Source organism: Nannizzia gypsea, genomic scaffold (genome assembly GCF_000150975.2).
Source record: "Nannizzia gypsea CBS 118893 supercont1.4 genomic scaffold, whole genome shotgun sequence".
NCBI classification, from domain to species: Eukaryota; Fungi; Ascomycota; class Eurotiomycetes; order Onygenales; family Arthrodermataceae; genus Nannizzia; species Nannizzia gypsea.
This window is the reverse complement of record NW_003345198.1, coordinates 147,209-163,271: the sequence shown is the minus strand read 5'-3', so window position 1 is coordinate 163,271 and position 16,063 is coordinate 147,209. Positions and strand designations below refer to the sequence as shown.

The 16,063-nt window shown below is 46.9% G+C and overlaps 8 protein-coding genes across 8 annotated transcripts in view; 5 read left to right on the top strand and 3 right to left on the bottom strand.

Moving 5' to 3' along the window:
• Positions 1–855: 855 nt before the first annotated feature.
• Positions 856–2,297, top strand: MGYG_04693 (RING finger domain-containing protein; the record flags this gene model as incomplete). Its single annotated transcript, XM_003172053.1, has 4 exons — positions 856–987; positions 1,054–1,173; positions 1,248–1,340; positions 1,422–2,297. 4 exons carry the CDS (start codon positions 856–858, stop codon positions 2,295–2,297), a joined length of 1,221 nt encoding a protein of 406 aa, XP_003172101.1.
• A 590-nt stretch (positions 2,298–2,887) lies between these two features.
• Positions 2,888–4,807, bottom strand: MGYG_04692 (rRNA processing protein RRP9; the record flags this gene model as incomplete). Its single annotated transcript, XM_003172052.1, has 2 exons — positions 2,888–4,366; positions 4,433–4,807. 2 exons carry the CDS (start codon positions 4,805–4,807, stop codon positions 2,888–2,890), a joined length of 1,854 nt encoding a protein of 617 aa, XP_003172100.1.
• Positions 4,808–5,291: 484 nt separating this feature from the next.
• MGYG_04691 (proteasome component C11) lies at positions 5,292–6,035 on the top strand (the record flags this gene model as incomplete). The annotated part of the gene is made up of 4 exons (XM_003172051.1): positions 5,292–5,388; positions 5,450–5,699; positions 5,769–5,892; positions 5,952–6,035. The coding sequence occupies 4 exons, from the start codon at positions 5,292–5,294 to the stop codon at positions 6,033–6,035; spliced, it is 555 nt and encodes a 184-aa protein (XP_003172099.1).
• Positions 6,036–6,878: 843 nt separating this feature from the next.
• On the bottom strand, positions 6,879–7,580 carry MGYG_04690 (hypothetical protein; the record flags this gene model as incomplete). Its single annotated transcript, XM_003172050.1, has 2 exons — positions 6,879–6,967; positions 7,040–7,580. The coding sequence occupies 2 exons, from the start codon at positions 7,578–7,580 to the stop codon at positions 6,879–6,881; spliced, it is 630 nt and encodes a 209-aa protein (XP_003172098.1).
• A 720-nt stretch (positions 7,581–8,300) lies between these two features.
• On the top strand, positions 8,301–10,013 carry MGYG_04689 (hypothetical protein; the record flags this gene model as incomplete). Its single annotated transcript, XM_003172049.1, has 2 exons — positions 8,301–9,242; positions 9,336–10,013. The coding sequence occupies 2 exons, from the start codon at positions 8,301–8,303 to the stop codon at positions 10,011–10,013; spliced, it is 1,620 nt and encodes a 539-aa protein (XP_003172097.1).
• Positions 10,014–10,502: 489 nt separating this feature from the next.
• On the top strand, positions 10,503–12,372 carry MGYG_04688 (U4/U6.U5 tri-snRNP-associated protein 2; the record flags this gene model as incomplete). The annotated part of the gene is made up of 2 exons (XM_003172048.1): positions 10,503–11,151; positions 11,213–12,372. The coding sequence occupies 2 exons, from the start codon at positions 10,503–10,505 to the stop codon at positions 12,370–12,372; spliced, it is 1,809 nt and encodes a 602-aa protein (XP_003172096.1).
• Positions 12,373–12,497: 125 nt separating this feature from the next.
• Positions 12,498–15,121, bottom strand: MGYG_04687 (hypothetical protein; the record flags this gene model as incomplete). Its single annotated transcript, XM_003172047.1, has 4 exons — positions 12,498–14,280; positions 14,336–14,565; positions 14,631–14,993; positions 15,086–15,121. 4 exons carry the CDS (start codon positions 15,119–15,121, stop codon positions 12,498–12,500), a joined length of 2,412 nt encoding a protein of 803 aa, XP_003172095.1.
• A 436-nt stretch (positions 15,122–15,557) lies between these two features.
• The window catches only part of MGYG_04686 (U3 small nucleolar RNA-associated protein 13), a gene marked incomplete at both ends in the record, with an annotated part of 2,861 nt that continues 2,355 nt past the window's right edge, over positions 15,558–16,063 (top strand). Inside the window, one exon of the mRNA XM_003172046.1 lies at positions 15,558–15,731. Coding sequence (XP_003172094.1) covers positions 15,558–15,731 — 174 coding nt within the window. The remainder of the gene's footprint in view (positions 15,732–16,063) is intronic.

The following is a 16,063-nucleotide window of genomic DNA, read 5'->3' as shown; positions in this document are numbered from 1 at the left end:
GGTTTGGCCATCTGCTGGGATGTGCCTGTATTGTCCTCCCGCGGGGTAAACCGGGGCAAAGGCAGTCATCCACCGACAGTCAAACATGATTATCCAGCTATAGAGACGAGAACCACCTGTTCCAGTGGCAGTGTGCAGTTGATACACTTTCCTGTCAAGTGTCAGTATGCCTTTCTTTCATGAGGATGAGGTCGACTGAGTAAGGACGCCCTTGAGCCTGACAGCCCACCATCGATATCTGCCTTCACCGGCTCGATGACGGACTGAGAGCATAGTGAGGCCACTGTGAAGGAGCGCATCACGCATCTCCTCCTCCTCCCGCCCTCATCTCCATCTCCATATGCATCACCAGCCGCCTATCTGCGGACACCCTGCTACTTCTCTCGCCGCCATCCTCGCCACCGTTGTCCGTCCGACGCTGCTGCTGTCGTTGATGCTGTCGTTTGACCTTTGACGTTGTTGTCTGGAGTTCACTTCGGCCTTTCGTCTGTCGTCATCTTTGCTGTCGGCGCCAGCACATCATCACGTGACACAGCCTAAGCCCTCCCTGGAAGGTGAAGCTCGCTCGCTCGCTCCAACTCACGCAGCGACAAGAGGCTCAACATCCCAAGACTCCAGAAAAAATAAAATAGGTGAAGACGCGCCTGTCTGACTTTCCACTTCACGCGACTGTTTCTTATCGCGAGCCTCGCCGTCGTCTGCTTCACTTTGCCCTCCTGCTGGTGGCCTTTTAGCTGTCACTGCTTACCACACAGCCTGCCACAGACTGCTTTTGCTGCCGGCGAAACCAACCGCCAGACCTTGTTCCGCCGACCCGCCCAGCTCTCGAATCCCGGCCTGGATTATTTAGTGGCCATGGCTGCCAACAACGCAAAGAGAAGACGTTCAGATGACGTGGATTTCAGCAGTAACCATCCCACTGCGTCTCCTGCGCCGTCTCTCCCTCTCCCGGCAATCAGTGAGAAGAAGAATACGGACCCTTCCGGGGTGAGTTGGTGGCTGACCGGAACCCCGCCTATTCGACCGTCGTTTCCAATACTGACAGTCCTATAGTTGCTAGCAACCCTCCAACGCCATATTGACGATATACGCAGTCATATTTACTGCGGAGTGTGCATCAAGCCGCTCTATGAGCCGTATACATTGCCGTGTGGGCACACGTTTTGCTACAGCGTACGTCGTTTAAATGTTTATGCTCCATTCCTTCTTGACCTGCGTGCATGAGCTCATTGCTGAATCTTTCACAGTGTCTAGTGCAATGGTTCAAGAGCCAGGGCCACTCGAAAACATGTCCAGACTGCCGGGCACCCGTCAAATCGACCCCTGCTCCAGCATATTTGGTACGTCCAACGCAAACAAACCCAAGAAGATGATATTTACGAATGCAAGGTCAATGCTAACTATAGGTGCTCCTCTTCTAGGTCCGCAACATCGTTCATATGTTTATTGGCCGCTCCGAGTTGACAGATTCAAATGAAACCACACAAGAACATTTGGCCAACCAGGTAGCAGAGACTGAGAAGGTCGAAAGGGATAAAAAGAACACTGACCCTAAGACCGGTGGTCTGTTCCAGGGGTGTTTCAACAGAACTACAATTCCACTTTATGACAATCTAGAAGGAGTCTCGCGGTGTCCAGGGTGTTTTTGGGAACTGGAGGATGGCGAATGCACGCACTGCGGCTATACTGTGTCCGACTCGGACCCAGACAATGACGATGATCTCGACTCTATCGAACAACTCCAGATAATGGACGCTTTATATGAAGGGCACGCGGCCGATTTTCACCTCCATAACCCCTATCCCCGGCTCGGGTATAGTTTTATGGGTGGCTTTGACCACGACGAGTCTCTGGGCGTAGAATCTGGGGAAGGTGAGGAAGACGACGAAGATGAGGATGACGAGGATGGCGAGTCGGATTTATCAGAAGACGAATCAATTGAATCTGATGAGGACTCCGAAATTTCAAACTCGACAGCGCGCCGTGCTTCAAGTGATCATGGTAGCCAGACCATTGACGTTGAGTCAACGCCATCGGTTCAGGAGATACCATCGACTGCCCAGTCTGAAGCAGATTCAGAGGCAGATTCAGACGAGGAACCAATTAGACAGCCGGTACGCAGAAGAGCCGCTCGTCTGCATCAGTCTCGCCGACGCACAAGCTTCGATCAAACGGCCAGGATGACGTTGCCCATGTTCCTACTTCAAGCAAGCAGGAGGGGGAATAACCCTGAGAATGCTGTCGTTATCGATGATTCCTCCCCTCCTCGCCCGGCTCCAAGGCACCGTCGCCACTAACAGGCCCCAATCACTTAATATCTTATTTTGGCCTGCCGGCTACTTCCTCGACAACTTTACTCCCATTTATATACCCCTGTCTTGGCATACCAAAGGCCCGATAACCAAGATTGGAGTCTGATATTTTGGCCCCCAACCCGAAATTCTGGTTTATACCCACTCTTAATATTTTCCTTTTGGACTCTTATGGATTTTCTGATTTCCATCCCCCCCTTTTTTTACATTATGTTTTGCATCTCATCATTGCTTCTATCATATAATGCTCGGCTGTGCTCTTAAAACAAATATCTAGCATGGCGTTTGGGCATAGGATCCCCAATATACTCTTCCCCTTTTTTGCTATTCTCATTTGGATGGGCTTTTTTTACTTAGAAGGTATGGATTGTAACATTAGGTAGTTTGCTATCACTCAGTATCAAATGAGAAAACTGTTAATTTTGTCTCTTGTTGCTTCTACTCATTCTGACTGTAGTAGGGGAGTACTATAAAGAATTAAAACTCAATCGTATTGGTATATGCAGCCATCTACGCAACTCCAATACTCCCCAATCATTTCTTTTTTTTATACCGTGATATAGTTTTATTTTCTTTCAGCTTGCAAAAGGCACTTCAAATACAACAGCACCATTTCTGCCCCCTACCTCGCCACAGCCAACATTCTTCGAATCGTTAGCATCAAACACCTTCCAACGTCCGAGTCGATGTTCCTTGCCTAGCGCAGCTACTATACAAAGCCCCTTCACGTCAGTCTCATGCGATTTTGCCGTAGACCCCTTTTTCTTCTTCTTTAATGTAGAGCTAGAAAGAGGGCGGCCAGGTTTGGCGGAATCAACACCTCGGCGTTCATAGACAGATATTCCATTCACGATACCCCGGAGCGGGGGTGCGGTATTGCCTTGGCCGTCTTCATCGGTGTCTATTGGCATAGAATCTGAAAGGGTATGAGATGAGCCGTTTGTGAGGGATAGATCCTTTGGTGCCTCTTTCCCACCAATACAGCCTAGAGGTCGAAGCCGGCGCTTATCTTCAGAGACTTCCCAGGCGCGAATCCAACCGTCCCAGCTACCGCTTAGCACAATGTCCGTGCCAGGTACTGTGGCCAATGCTGTTATCCAGCGTGGGGTTTGGCGAACATTTGCCGTTTTTGCAGCCTGTGCCTCAACGTCGGTTTCAGACGACAGCTTTTCGGGAGGAGGTAGGGGATCCAGACCGTGAGCTTCATAAATGGTGTGAAGGGGTTTCTTCTTGTGGACAGACCATAGTGATATGGCACCGGAGTCTGAACCAGTCACGAAGTGTGTTGGTGGCAAGGCGGCCACACAGTCCGTTGAATTTAAAGAGTATTGACAGTGCTTAGACATGCCTCCAGCTCTAAATACCAGTTGCGTTTCATCAATGACCTTCCAAAGCCTTGCTGTGCGGTCCCTAGAGCCAACGCTAACACACTGATCTGTTATCATTGAAGTCACCCCTAACACATGATCTTGGTGACCAAAAAGTGTTTCCACATAGGCATGCGCATCAGGGCTTAAGGACCAGGTTTTGATAGTTCGGTCATATGAGGCGGAAAACAACTGTTCGCCAGAACTTGATGAGGATATCCGCTGAGTAAATGCTAAACTGCAGACAGAGTCGCGATGTTGTGTGAATGTTTTCAATGGAGTAAGGGTGTCGGCATCCCAAATGATTAACCGGTTATCGGCACCACCCGTAGCAACGAATTGACCAGACGGTGAAACTGCGACAGTCAGAACCTCGCTGACATGTCCTTGCTTCTCTTCACTATCTCTAGATGGTCGTAATCCTTTCGCCCATTTCAATTTTTTGGGCTTTTTCCGCAATGGTCGGTTCGACGGGGCGCTGTTCCCATCTTGTGTAGAAGATGTTGAAGGAGGTGTCGACAGTTCCCATTTTATCAGAGTCCTGTCCTTTGATGTAGTGTAGACAAATGGGTAGTGTAAAGCGATGGCGGTGGTGGTATTTGTGTCTGCACGAAAATATGAATGCGAGGCAGCTGAGAGTGATAGTGTCGAGGCCACTAGTCTATATGCTCGGCCTTTGGATTCGTCCTATCAGTTTGATTAGTCTGTGCATCATACCAAAGGCCCGCATGGCCAGGAAACTGCACCACATACCACATCCTCTTTCAATCTCTCCGCAATCAAATCCCGATCTATATCTGCAGCATCAAACCCAATTTCGTCCACTTCTTCTCTGACATTGTGCAAATATTGCTCTGCCAACCTCAATCTTCGCTCGGCCGCAGTCTCGTCTTCGTCGGACCCAGAGAGCGATTCATCGTCCGAACCGGCCGATACCCCCGAGCCCTCATCTCCTTCGGAATCACTCCCTGATATCGATTCATCTCTGTCTGTTTGCCTCCGGGATTTATCGCCGCTCTGTGGTGCGCCTTTGCCAGTAACGCCTCGCTTCTTAGCTACCGGAGCTCCAACTCGGTCTTCCCTCTTGCGCTTCCGCTGAGACGCAGGAAGTGTGAAAAACGAGGACATGATCGTAGCGGTACCGGGTATTTCCACACTCTATCCCAACACGTATCCCCGAATTTATCGCCCTGCCATCGTCGATCGCAACCCGTGCCTCTCTTTATCAACGCTCACGCTACCACAATATTTTATTTTTTTTATCTTTGAAGGTTTTTTTTTTTTGAGTTGCCGGAGCTTCGGAGAAAGGTTAAGCCTAAAGGATGACTAATCAGATAGGCCGCAAGCTCCAACGCGGCTTTCGAAAGGGCAGCTTCACCAACAAAACACAGGGAAGAACAAGCAGCAGCATTTAACTGAGAGAACCGGGATAACTGATATTAGAGCTGGATTTGAGTGCTTGTTGTTTGTTTACAAGAAGCTAGACTGTCATCATGTAAGCTTGTCGTGCTTGAGCTTTCCTCGATATGTGTTGATCTAACGTCGTTGTAGGGAGGTACTACTTGGGATTACCGGGAAAGACTTCACCCTCATTGCTGCGTCAAAGGCTGCTATGAGGGGTGCTACGATTTTGAAGGCGGCAGATGACAAGACGAGGCAACTAAACAAGCACACTCTCATGGCATTTTCCGGTGAAGCTGGAGATACAGGTACGGGACCGTCAGTACTTGATAGGTATAGGCAAAGCACTAACACTCTCAACTTGTATAGTCCAATTCGCCGAGTTTATACAAGCAAACACTCAGTTATACTCTATGCGCAACCAAACCGAACTCGGCCCTTCTGCCGTTGCTCACTTCGTCCGTGGAGAGCTAGCTAGAAGTCTTCGGTCAAGAAGCCCGTACACAGTCAACCTCCTTCTCGGCGGCGTGGACCCCATCACAGAGAAGCCCAGTCTGTACTGGCTCGACTACCTAGCGTCATTAGCACAGGTTCCATATGCCGCCCATGGTTATGCTCAGTAGGTCACGCCATATCACAACATATACAGGACCAAGATACGGCAACTAACTGGGTCCGTTTTCGCTAGGTACTACTGTCTGTCCATCCTCGATAAACATCACCACCCAGATATCTCATACGAACAAGGCTTGAAACTCCTTGAGATGTGCTCAGACGAGCTCAAGCGACGATTACCCATTGACTTCAAAGGAGTATGTTTCAAACCCATTCCAAATGTCCAAACGGATACTGATTTTACATTTTCTCCTAGGTTTTGGTAAAGGTCGTCACGAAAGATGGCATCAGGGATGTCAATTTTGACGAAGCAAATAGCAGAATGGTTCAGAGTGCTTAGAGACCCGGGTGGGCGTTCTATCGTTTTCATGCATGACTAGGCCGGTTAATGAATTGGCGTCTTATGATCCTCGTACTTGCTATTGCTGTTATATTATCTCAAGTCAGTCGATATGCAAGTACTACGTCTCGAGGTTATTTCGATATAATGCATCCATTTCATGCCTAAACTTTATGCCTACTTACATCCTCAACACGGTTCAATCAATACCCGCTCCGGTTTTGGTTTATATCGTATTGAACATAACTTGAACGTTGTTCGACTCGACTACCCTTCACTTAATGGTAAGCCTAATTGCCAAATGCCGCCACTTCAAAATCTCTACCCTTAAAGTAATATACTCTACGATATATATATTCCTAGACATGTTAGATGTGCTTATCTCTCTTTAATCTATCATATTCTAGCCCCTATCCCCCTCAACTCTTACTTTCAGTGGAAATAGATATAAAATACGTATAATAATTCAGTAAGCCAGATATATAAACAAACAGAGTATCCCTGCTCTAAGAACAGAGAGAGCGTTAATCAATATATTTAGATATATTTAGATAAGGAGAAATGGTAATATTCAGACAATAGATTTGGAAAAAAAAATGGCATTACAACCATGTCGAATAAGAGAGAGTCCATAATAGAGCAATATATAGAGGTACCAAAAAAAGCAAGTTAAATCTATCAAAAGCCTAAAGCAAGCGGTTGGCGACATCTAAATGGAATACAAGCACTTCAAGTGTATAAAGAAATAAAACAGAGGAGAATATAGGTAGCAGAAGTGACAGCCATCTGACTGTTGCTAGCTATAGAAAGGAGCAGTTCCCATCGTATAAGCAAATGACCTTCTTACAACTCGCTCAACATCGTCTGGACAAAGGTGTTGCAGTTGTTGTCATCGACGCTGTAGACTGGGTGATCCTTCTCGTAGTCCTTGGCTATTAAAGGTAGTATGATTAGTATTCACTTATTGAAATGTTAAGTGTCTATGTTCTGCCAGATAGACTCACCCTTGTGGTTAAGAGCATCGGCCTTCTTCTTAGTTGTCATCTTGACAAACTCGATATCTCTTCTCTTGCTGGTGTCCCAGTTGGTCTTGCGGAACTTGATATCCTTGTTCTCCTTCTTAATGGTATCGTAGACCTGGCCGTCAAAGTCGCGCTTGGTCTTTCTGTGCTTCTTGGGGCCAGATTCCTTGATGCTAACTTTGCCAACGATTACTCCGATATGGAAGAAGCCGAGCTCTCTCTGCAGTTCCTGGAGTTCTTCCGGGGTCTCGTTGTCAATCTCGTCTCTCAGGGGCCACTTTGCAGTGAGCACATAGTACTTGTCGTCTTCGAGCTCTCCGCCGTAGGCCCTGGCTAGAGCCGCGAATGTGTCACTGTCCTCGGTTTCCCTTTTAACAATGTCGTTGGAGAAAGGAGTAGAAACTAAGCCGGTCTCGCGAGCGGAGATGAGGCTAGCATCAACCTCGTTCTTCGCAATAGGGGATGCATTGACTGCGACAGAGGCAGCAGCAAGAAGAGTTGAGAAGATAGTAGAGAACTTCATGTTGGCTTGTTGAATGAAGATGAGTGAACTGGTGATTGTAATTGTAATTGTAATTGTGATTGTGATTGTGCTTGTGGGTTGAGCTGGATGATGGTGTAGACAGATGCGGTCCTGGAGCCAACTTATATACCTTTCGGACAGCAGCACTTGCGTTGAGATATCATCCTTCTAGCCATCTGGTGATAGACCGATCATCGCAACAATCTGTCTCATGTTTGCATCCTACAAATATGAGGTAGATAGTTGACGGAACAATAATTGCGGAAGGGTATCTGGGGAAGAGCACGCGAGGGATCGACGTCGTCGGTGCATCAAGCTATGGCTGGATTGCGTCATAGACAGTAGCGGAGAGATGCACCGCGTAGAATATCATAGATCGAAGCTGTGGAGGAGCCAGAACAGTGAAACGAAATAGGAGATATAGAAACGGAGGATTAGCCACAAGGCTTGGTATACCTTGGTAAATGGAATCAAAATAAAGGGTCAAGAGAACGGAACATTATTAAATGCGAAACGTAGTCAACTAGAGACGGGACATTATCACAGCTCTGCTAAGCAAGGCTGTCAGTGATCTTCGCTGGAGGATTCATAACCAGGCTGCAACGCTTCTTTGTCAACTAGTTAACTAATGCTTAATTATCCAGACTATCAGCGTAGCCATAACTATTCATCTCTGTTACCCAAGCTACCATATCATACCATCATCGATAACCAGCAAAAATGTGCCCCAAGAGCGATGCTGAACAGCTGGATCTATGGATCACTGGCGGCCATATGACCCCTGAACGCATTTTGACCAGGCTTACCGAAAACCACGATCATTGCGGCCTGAGAGAGAGTGAATATGCCAGGCTCAAGGAGTTGTTCGATTCCCATGGCACTCAAGAAGGTGGGATATCATACATCGATAGAGATGTCCTTGTTTCCCTCCTCAAGAGCTCTAGCTCTGTTCCCTCTCTATTCGACGAAGCCGGTGACATATTATATTCCAGTGTGCTATATCTATCGAAATATCCCTTTCAATTGGGCATGTCTTCGAAGATGACGCTCGAAGAGCTTGCGAGAGCACTTGTGTGGGCCTTGATAGACGCTCCTTTTAATGAACTACGAGCCTCTACTCTTTATGAAGAGGGGAATCTTTGTCGGGGGAGGACACGAGCAGACCATAGAAGGGCTATTTTCCAGAGTCTTGCAACCTCCCGGGACGGAGTGACACTGCCATACAACCGCCAGGAGTGGACGGACAAGGCCAGAGAGAGAGCCTACCAATTTGACAAATCTTGCAGGTTCCGGCTAGAGTACGCTGCCGTGAACTGCGATGAGGACGGTGATGAGATGTACCATGACATCCTTGATATCCTTTTCTCCTCCCAGATTGAAACCCACCCTAGTTTTGCGCCCGTTGCTCGCGATAGCTTCCGCCCGTTGGCAAAAGAGCTACATGGGGATCATACTTATCTTCATCATCTCACTATTCCGCAAAAGAGCTTCCATGCTTTCGTCAAATTGCTTCTCGCGTATCAGTTCGGTTGCAATGACCAGATAAGAGACGATAAAACCACAGATCTAAATCACGTGTCCGATTGCATTGTAAAGGCCTTTGCCCGGAATCCAGATGTTGGAATTACCTGGCCCATGTTCGACGATGCTTGCAAAGTAACGGTAAGTCTTCTCTCACCAGTTACTTTTATCTTTTTATCTATCTGGAATTTTGCCTTCTTTCAAACGATGTAAGAAATGCTGAATCCATATTAGCCCTGGCTCCTAGATGGGTACTACCGTATCCTTAGCAGCCTTTTCGGTAAACCAAAGAACGGAGAACGCCTTGGTTTCGACATGGAAGACATTTCAACTAGCCTACCCAGCCCGACAAAAACACTCACATTTCCTGTCATGGCGCAGCTTGGTATAATGTTTTCTAGGTCTTCATATAGCTTCCATGACCTCCGCCTTCACCAACGTTATAGCCCGCGCCTTAGCAAGGTAGACTTACCATCAATTGCCAAAGATATCAGTGCATCTCCAGGAACTGCGTTCTTCCTAATCTCTGGCAAAAACAGGGAGACAGGTGATGCTTGTTTGTTCGGGTCCTACATTGCAATTCCGTGCAAAGATGGCGGCGCAATCCAGTCAACAGAGGAAGAAAAAGTGATAAACTGGCAGGATACCTGTTTATTCGAGCTAAGCCCTGTGCATGATATCTATCCTGGGAAGGTCGGATCACCCGGCTGGACAGGCACAGAACAGAACCTGTGTTTTGGGAACAGGGCGAATGGTGTGGCGTTGGAGCTGGAGAATGGTCTTTGCAGCGCAGCCGTCTTCCATACGGTAGAAGGAAATCAAGAGCCTGTCTATAGCGCATCTTCGTGGAGAGGGAATTGGCAGCTCAAATTTGATATTGAAGAGGTTGAACTCTGGGTTGACGAAGAGTAACCTCCGAATTTAACTTGCTAGATAGCTAGATGAATAGGATTTCCGGAACTTTTCCTTTTTTAAAAGAATAATTATGTAGTCGATTCTTTAATCAGTTAGTTATTGATAACAATTTGCCAACTATGATTCTTTTTGTGTTCGAGGCCTGGAAAATGATAAATCTTCATGTTAGCATGGTAAGAACCAGTTAAGAAACCGGCCAGGTATCTTATACCCATTTCACAGATATACTGAGCTAGTATCCGCGATATTCCAGTGACCTGTAAGTGTTAGGTGTTGAGGCCAGGACGACGTTACCCAGTAGATCGGCAACCGCGTGTAACTAGGTAGTTTGACCTATCAAATAAAAGATGAAACTTAGTCATCATGTCTTGGCACAAATTGGTATGCGATCAGAGCTTCAACTGCAAGACAAGAAACAAAGCAAGGAGCAAAGACGAGAGTGACAATTACTATATCTCTGGCCGGCACCGACAAAATTTCTTCACGATGACGAAGAGGCCAGCTGAAGATTCACTTGATGAACCCGTCGAGATAGACTCGCCCGCTTCGAAGCGGCCCAAGATCTATTCTTCGGAAGAACCAATAGACACGACCACCCTCACAGACCGAACAGAACAGAGATGGAATGGCAATGGACACGATTTAAATGATGATACACCAACTACAGATAATCGAGGAGAAAATGAAGCTGGAGAAATAGCTGCAGAGGAATCAGACTTGGAGGAGGACGATACTCGCCATCGAACCGTTCGGCAAAACGCACCTCTGGAAGGATACGATGACTTATACCTGGATACAATACAAAGAGGTGCACTAGACTTTGATTTCGAGAAGCTATGTTCCGTCTCATTATCGAATATCAATGTCTATGCGTGCTTAGTATGCGGCAAATACTATCAAGGACGCGGACCCAAATCGCATGCCTACTTTCACGCCCTCGAGGTCGAACACCATGTGTTTATTAACATGGAGACGAAGAAGGTTTATGTGTTGCCGGAAGGATATGAAGTCAAGAACAAGAGCTTAGATGATATTAAATACGTTGTTGATCCTCACTTCTCTAAGGAGGAAGTGGCAAAGCTGGACAAGACGGTTATAGATGCCTTTGATCTATTGGGCAAACGTTACAGGCCAGGTGAGTATTTCAACATCAAACCTAGCTCATCAGTGCTGTCGCTAACATTTTGGTGTGCTAGGGTTTGTTGGAATGAATAATATCAAGTCCAATGACTATCTAAACGTTATAGTTCAACTGCTTGCACATGTCCGCCCCATCAGGAACTTCTTTTTACTACATGACTTTCCGGCTCTAAGCACCCCCCAGCTTCCTCTGAGATTCGGAATGCTAGTGCGCAAACTGTGGAATCCCCGAGCATTCAAAGCACATGTCTCGCCGCACGAATTACTCCAGGAGGTTGCCATACGGTCGTCTAAACGGTTTACCTTAACGAAGCAGTCAGACCCGATCGAGTTTCTCTCGTGGTTTTTAAATAACCTCCATCTGACTTTGGGGGGCTCTAAGAAGCCATCATCAAAGCCAACTAGTGTGATTCAATCAGCTTTCCACGGTAAACTTCGAATTGAAAGCCAGGCTATCACGGCCAGGTCTGACAGCGCGAATGCCCGTCTTGTATTCTCTGAATCAAGCACCACCACATCACAGGTTAACCCATTTCTAATGCTCACATTGGATCTTCCTCCTACTCCTCTATTTCAATCCTCAAACAAGGACTCCATTATACCCCAAGTTCCTCTTACCACCCTCCTAAACAAATACAACGGTATAACTGCATCTGAGAAACTCGCCCATCGCGTACGACATCGGTTGTTACACCCTCTTCCGCCTTACCTTCTATTCCACATCAAGCGGTTCAGCAAAAATAAATTTGTCGCTGAGCGAAACCCCACTATCGTTACTTTCCCATCGCCCCATGGGCTTGACATGTCACCATATGTTGAACCGGACCCATCTATATGGCCCCCAGGCGAACCCATTATTTATGATCTGGTAGCAAATGTCATTCTTGATGCTGCAGTGAATGTTCCAGGCGGTCCCGAAAACGCTGCAAACAGCGCGGAGACGGCCAAAGATTTGACTGAGACTGGCCCATCTGCCTCCAGTACGTCAACCACACCGGGCGCAGCCGCGGGTAATCAAAAGGTGTCATGGCTTATCCAACTACATGATAAGGCCATGGCTACGGAGAATTCCCAGCAGCAGCAACAGAAGGGCCCAGAGTGGTTGGAGGCCCAGGATCTATGGGTCAAGCGTACAGAAAGTGAGACTCTATTTACGCGGGAAGGGTATCTGATGGTCTGGGAAAGGAGGAAGACAAAACCTCCAGGAAGTAAGTGATCGCAGTTTCAATATACGTAAACCTTTTTTCTTCTCTTGTTTTAGCCTCGTCTTCTACATTGATATGAGGGCTATGTAAAATACGAGAAAGTTTGGGAATACACTTCTTCATGTCATAGTTAATTCTATAGCTGGCCCCATTGAAACTTGATTTTCCCAAGTGCAACAGCAGCACTAGCTCCCAGTCCCCAGATCCCAGCACTAATGGCTGTCTCATACCCCACAGTCAGTACCATTTTTCCGACGTAGGAGAGCATATCTGGCGCATTTCCACCTCCAAACCATGCACTCAATGGCCGCACATTAGAATGAAGTCCAACCAAGGATGCTGTGGCACCAAGCGGGAGGATTATCGCTGCGGACTGGGTAGATAAATACGTAAAAGCAAGACTTCGAAGATATAAGGATTCAAAAGGATAAAACAAAACAGAGGTAATGATGGAAGATAAGTGAGAGGAAAATGCATCCACGGGATGTGATGAGAGAATGGTAACATGATGGTCCCATTCTTCGGCAGCCTGTGGTCCGGGGCGATCGAGAAGGGGTTGTCTTTGAGGACCGGTACCATTGGGCATATGTTCACTAGAACTACTACTTATGTTATCCTGGGGATTTGGCGCGCTGTGATTCATCCCAGGGGTTTGCCATACTGCGTCCAGCTCTTCCTCGGGAGGTTGTGCAGTAGGATCTATGCCGTTTTGCACTGGAATATTAGGAGTAGAATGGCCCCTTTCTCGATTGGAAGTAGGGACGTTAACAACCGAGTGCTGGCTTGGGTTGGATAGCAGTGCATCTAATAGTTCAGATGCAGCGCGATCAATGGCACTTGTCTGTGACTCGGTTCTATGAACAACACCATTCGGTAAAGACACGCTTGCATTGAGACCCTGGTTATCAACCTCGGCCTCTGTATGACTTTGCAAGAGTTCTAGGTGCATTGTAATCACATCAGAATTCTGGTGGATAAGTGAAGCCCTAACGCGGGGGGATGATGGAGGCGATGACTCTGGAGACGGAGATGGAGAGAATAGAGTGTTTGTCCGTGAAGCAGGAACATGGGAAGGAGGAGTTGCGGAACCCCCAGGATGAAGTGGTATATCATGCTGACTAGGGGTTGAGAGGGCGGTATCGTTACCACTGGGTTGTATAGAAGCTCGCATGTCAGAGAAATAACCCTCTGGCAATTGTATTGGCGATTGCGCGAATCGGTTCTCCTCGTCTACTAGGATTTGGGCAACTGGGTCGACATCATTTATTTGGGAGGAATGGGACTCTTGACCGGCTCCGGGTAATGGGGTGTCATGATTATCTTGCGAGTTTGAGGTACCGAGACCGAGATCCTGCTGCAGCTGTTCAACACGTCTTTGAACGGATTCATATCTCTCTAGCCAAGGAGCTTCTTCAGGAGCTGGCTTCGGTTTCGCGGTTGGATGAAAGCCCACAGAGCGACATAACCAATTTTTTAATGTAACCAACTCATACTTTATCTCCTGAGCCAAAGTGAGATTGCTTCGTTTAATCTCTTCTTCTGATCTCTTCCCCAGTGACGGAACTGTCCACTCGATAAGCTCATTCTCCACAGCAACCCTTAACGAAAGCTTATCAGGGCGATCGGGTTTGGGCAGGCGACGTCGAAGGATCCTGTAAACTCTAGCCTCAACGACGGGGCGTACGTTGATATATACGTTAAATAGAATGAAGGGTGAAGTTGCCAGAGAGAGACCATAGAGGCCAACTGTCCTAACAGAAAATTCTGAGGGAAGGGGCGGTAATTGTATGAGAGAATTTGCTGTAAACGGAATAAAGGAATATACTGATGGTATTGAGAATGGAGGCAAAAGATGTAGTGACTGTAAAAGGGAAAACATGTACCCCTGCCCAAGGATAAGGATTACTGCAGAGTTGGCTCTAAATCGCGATTAGCATTCAAATACATTAACGCCGGAACGAGTAGGGACAGTACCCAAATGATATACATTCATTAGGCCATGGACAATTTTTGTACCATTTGCATCCAGAAGAGAGAGGTCGAATGAGGGAGTCTAGCGACTCAGAAATGTGATCGGCAAACAGATAGCAGAAAAGATATAGTCCAAACCGGAAGCCCGGCAAAATAAAAACCAGCAAAGCAATTCTCTGCCGCTCCCGGAGAATGGTATCTGTTAAGGAGCTAAGGTTGTAACTTTTGAAGGTCTATGATAATGTTAGCGGTTAAGAAATAGACGAAACTGAACGCAAGGGAGAAGAGAATTGATTACCTGAATCCGGCAAGCTAGAGATTTCGTCCACCAAGAGGACCCAAACATGCCAAGTTGGTCAATAGCTGCGAGAGCTAATCCATAATCGTTCTCCTCCGCAAGTAAGGCTATCTTTTCTTGTTCTCTCATACTGGCCGAATTTAACTCTTCACCACTAACGATAATGCCCATAGTAGATAGAACATCATTCTTCGCCTTTCTAAGCTGCCTGGCCTCAGCCTTTGAGCGACGGTTGATCGGGTGACCGCGAGCATCATACTCTTGGGTATACCCGTCAGCATTTGAATTTGATAGGTGTCGGTTTGGCTGGGGTATAGCCGACCCGTTTACAATGAGCTCTGGAGCCTCGTAAGGAGACCGCCCCTATCATCTTATCAGCATCTTGGCAGTTCACGCTATATATAAACCTGGGTATTCATTTAAAGGTTTGATTTGCTTATGCTCTCCCGACCTACCAAAGCAAGTGAGTTCAAGTATGGACGCCTTCCCATCCTAGCCACTTAGCTATTAAGAGCTCCTAGAAGGGCAAAGTATTTCAGAATACTAGTTATCATCTAGTTAAGGAACTGATGTCATGGATATGTTCCTGTCGAGCATGACTCAGATAGATGAAGTTCCTCTGGGCAGCCCTTGTTGATATTTAAGGAAGTTGACGTTATGAAAAGTTGGCGCTTATAGCGGCTAATTCCAGGACCCACTTTTCTCGCTGCCCTTCATTAAAATTTTAAGCGCGTGGCAGCTTTTTGATTTATTTTATTTTATGTTTTTTTAACGAATTCATGTAATCAAACTGCTTTGATCTTTGCTAGGATTGGTGTTGCTCACTTGGTGTGAAATATTCAGTATTGGGCTTATGGCGCCTTAGCTTACGAATTGCCGGCTATCCTTTTTTCCTATCTTTGCGCAACGTCCCTTCGTTATCGAACCATGTCTAAAGTCGCTGTGAAGACCACTTTTGAGGTGCACAAGACGATACAGCCAATTTACACAGGCGGGAGCGTTTCACTTGATGCCACTGGTCGATTTCTAGCAACGTGTATAGGCGAGGATGCCTTGGTCATTGATTTAGAGACCGGGGAGAGGCTGGCGCAAATTGAAGGTGTAAGTTGATTATCGGATTGTTCCATTGAAACTGGCACTAATCAATATCTTTATGAAGGATGGGGAATTGATTACCAGTATATCGCGTATGTATCTTGCTTATTTTCCTGTGGACCAAGCTGACTTTCTGTTCAGTATCACCCGATGGGTCCCACCTTGCGCTTTGCTCAAGATCTCTTTCGATGCGAATATTCTCTCTCAAGCCTTCCGAAGACGAAGATAACACAATTGAAGTAGATCTTCTTCGATCCCTCAAGCCTCACACAACGCCCGTTGTGACAACCGCAATAGATCCTACAAGCTCTCTTCTTGCAACTGGAAGCGCGGAGAAT